We start from the raw sequence: 3,081 nt of genomic DNA on the forward strand, positions 1-3,081 counted from the left end.
CTTTGTCTATTGGACTTGTGGTTCTAGGTGTTGCAATATCTAACAGGGCTTCTACATGTTGTTGGGTTAAAGGGACAAATATGCTCTAACTGCTCTGATAGACTTCCTCTTCTGACATTATGTTGCAGTGCATATCAAGGCCACGCTGGGAAGGGGAAAAAAGCCCTCATCATGAAAATGAACAATCCATAATTAGGGAGGAGGTTGCCTGTTGAAGAGGCTCCATCTTGTGCCTGAGTCAGGGGTCTTGGGAGTTGATCGTATGTATATGGGTCTAAGAGTTTTTCTTAGGATACAAAGATTCTTTTTGCATGTGTCCCTCCCCCTACCCTCTATATAAGCACTGCCCAGTTATTCTCAGATAATGAAGAGTGTGTGTGGTGTTGGGTCATTCTTGCAGTCATTTCCCTCATTAGGGTCACTGCTTTCCACTGTGAAAAGTTCACTCTTCATTGGCCAAAATCTATTGCAATGGTGACTGAGAAACCAGCAGCACTGCACCAAGAAAGAGGGTGTACAGTCTATAGAGCCAAGTAAGATACTAGCTCCCTCCCTCTGCCACCTCCCTGCCACAACTGATAACCCCTAATTCACCTGAGAGTGGCATCAGTGTTGCAAGTTACTTTGTTGAAAAGTTGAAGCAGAAAGAGTCAAGCGTGCCAACATTTATTTCGGGCCAGCGATTGAAAAACTGAGGCAAGCAAGGGCATGTGGCAGCAGAGGGGGCTTGACCACCATTCATGGGTCTGTCTGTGGTCCCGTGATCTCAGTTTCCGAGTGTCTGGTATCCTCTCCTACAAAGGCAAAGCAGAGTGACAACTGGACCCTTGGGAGCTCTAGGGCAGTGAGGCCTGGCCTGGGGGCTCTCTGGGTCAGGTAGAAGGGGAGGTGTGCTGGCTTGGCTGTGAGCAGTGAGAGAGGCAGAGGCTGGCTCTGAGCTCTCACCTGAAGGACCTGGTGAAATGTGCCAGAGCTCTCTGGAGCCAGCTCCTCCAAGACCCTTGGGGACCAGCAGGCTCTCTGGGTGAGCTTGTGCCGTTGGATGGGTTCTCCATGATGTCAGACAAAAGACCAAATTCCTTGGTGTCTTTCACACTCTGAAAAAACACACAAACAAACAAACAAGAGGTACATAGCCTCATCCTAGTGGTCCCTGCCTTCCCTGACATTTATTAACTCATTCCATAAGTATAGTGTGCATCCTTGTCCCTATTCCAGGTGTTAAGGATACAGCAGGGACTGCTATAGCCTACCCTCTAGCCCCCTGGGGCTGACATCCCATGGTAACAAGGAAAGCAGACTCACCAGGTCAGGGGGTGGAAGAAAGGGAGTGAAGATCATGCTTCCAGGAGAGTGTGATGTGCCAGTAGTGATGGACAGGACTTCCTTGAAGAGACCAGCTATACTCCTCACACTGCTTGGCACAAAGAGGCTAAGGGCCTGGTGCCTCCACGCCCCTCCACGCCCCTCCAGCCCCTCTGGCCCCGCCCTGTTCTTCCTCCCTCCCACAGCTGAGTGCACTGTGCTCAAGCAGTGGATGCATTTCTGGTATGTGACATCCCCTCTGTTCCTGTGTCTTTTACTCCCACCCCTCCTGAGTCTCTCTCTCTCTCTCTCAATCTCTCTCTCTCAATCTCTCTCTCTCTTTCTTTTCTTTCTTTCTTTCTTTTCTTTCTCTCTCTTTCTTCCTTCCTTCCTCTCTTCTGTCTTTCTTTCTTTCTTTCTTTCTTTCTTTCTTTCTTTCCTTCTTTCTTTCCTTCTTTCTTTCCTTCTTTCTTTCCTTCTTCCTTCCTTCCTTCCTTCTTTCCTTCCTTCCTTCCTTCCTTCCTTTCTCTCTCTCTCTCTCTCTCTCTCTCTCTCTTTCTTTCTTTCTTTCTTTCTTTCTTTCTTTCTTTCTTTCTTTCCTTCTTTCTTATTTTCTCTGAACTTCCTAGCAGGCTCAAGCCAGCTTTCTGCTTGCTGACCGAAAACGCAGAGGTGTTCAGGCAGATGGTGAGTTGTCATTTGGTGGAGATGCCATAGACAGGAGTGTTCATGTGGGTCCTCGCCACATGGGAGAGATTCATAGGATTACGTACATCAAAGCTCCGGGGAGGGGTATGGGTCCAAATGAGTTATCAAAGCATGGAAGGTGAGCTAGGTGATGGCATCCATAGTCCAATCAACAGCAGAGCTTTTCCTCTCAGAGGGTTATGTGAGATGCCATGTCTGTGTGTCAGCATCTGGTGGGTAATGGACAGGTGGTTTGGGGCCTAGAGAGCTGGGAAATGTGAGGGACAGAGAGGAAGGGCCGGGCCTGGGCAAAGTTGAAAGCAGAACAATTAAGGTAAGAGCTTATTGTTGCCTAGTTCTGCCATATGAAATTTTATCTTTGACACTTGGGTTACAAGTGAAGCTGTGTAGTTATGCCCCTTATTTACCACTAAGAACTATGAGAGTCTGTGCCACTGACTTCAAGAGAGCTCTCTTGCAAACATTACCTGGAAGGGAAAGAGGACGTAGGTGTCCTCAGAATCTTATTTGGTTTCGAATAATAGCATTCTTTAGGAAAGCATCTCTTATATAACTGTGAGGATACAGGGCTAATCTTCTCTGGGAGCCTATCTCTGGGGTCGTAGAAATGAATGAAGCTCGGTTGCTACTTCAAGCCACTCGGCGGGAGACAATAAAAAAAAAAAAAGGATAATTACAGTAGAGAGCAATGGATGGAACTTTACATGGCTATGGGAGGACGGAGGAGTGACAGCCACCCAGCCTTGGAAGTTAGAATAGAGTCTTGGAGATTTCCCAAGGAGGCGTACCTAAAATGAGCGAGGTAAAAAGTTGACCAGGAAATAGAGAAAGGGGAGTGCTTCACAAGCAGAAGGCCAGGGCAATAAAGTGAGTTTTTGTAACAGAAAAATCAGTATGCCCTGTTCTGGAGATTAAGCAGAAGTCAAGGTCAGTCATGAGGTTCCAGTACAGGAGTAGAAAATGGTGCCACACAGAGATACTGAACCCTGGTGTTTCAGAAACAAAACGTTTTCTTTTCCCCTCTTGGGTGTGTGTTTGTTTCTAATTTTGACAACAGTCCATTGATTA

The 3,081-nt window shown here is 47.1% G+C and overlaps 1 protein-coding gene across 1 annotated transcript; it reads right to left on the minus strand.

Annotated features, from left to right (window-relative positions):
• Positions 1-650: 650 nt before the first annotated feature.
• Positions 651-1,414, minus strand: LOC115284387 (protein FAM236B-like). Its single transcript, XM_029931079.1, has 3 exons — positions 1,306-1,414; positions 946-1,097; positions 651-794 (listed from the first exon to the last, which is right to left on the minus strand). Exons 1-3 carry the CDS (start codon positions 1,339-1,341, stop codon positions 767-769), a joined length of 216 nt encoding a protein of 71 aa, XP_029786939.1. The 5' UTR covers positions 1,342-1,414; the 3' UTR covers positions 651-766.
• Between the last annotated feature and the right edge of the window lie 1,667 nt (positions 1,415-3,081).

This window comes from Suricata suricatta, chromosome X (genome assembly GCF_006229205.1).
Source record: "Suricata suricatta isolate VVHF042 chromosome X, meerkat_22Aug2017_6uvM2_HiC, whole genome shotgun sequence".
NCBI classification, from domain to species: Eukaryota; Metazoa; Chordata; class Mammalia; order Carnivora; family Herpestidae; genus Suricata; species Suricata suricatta.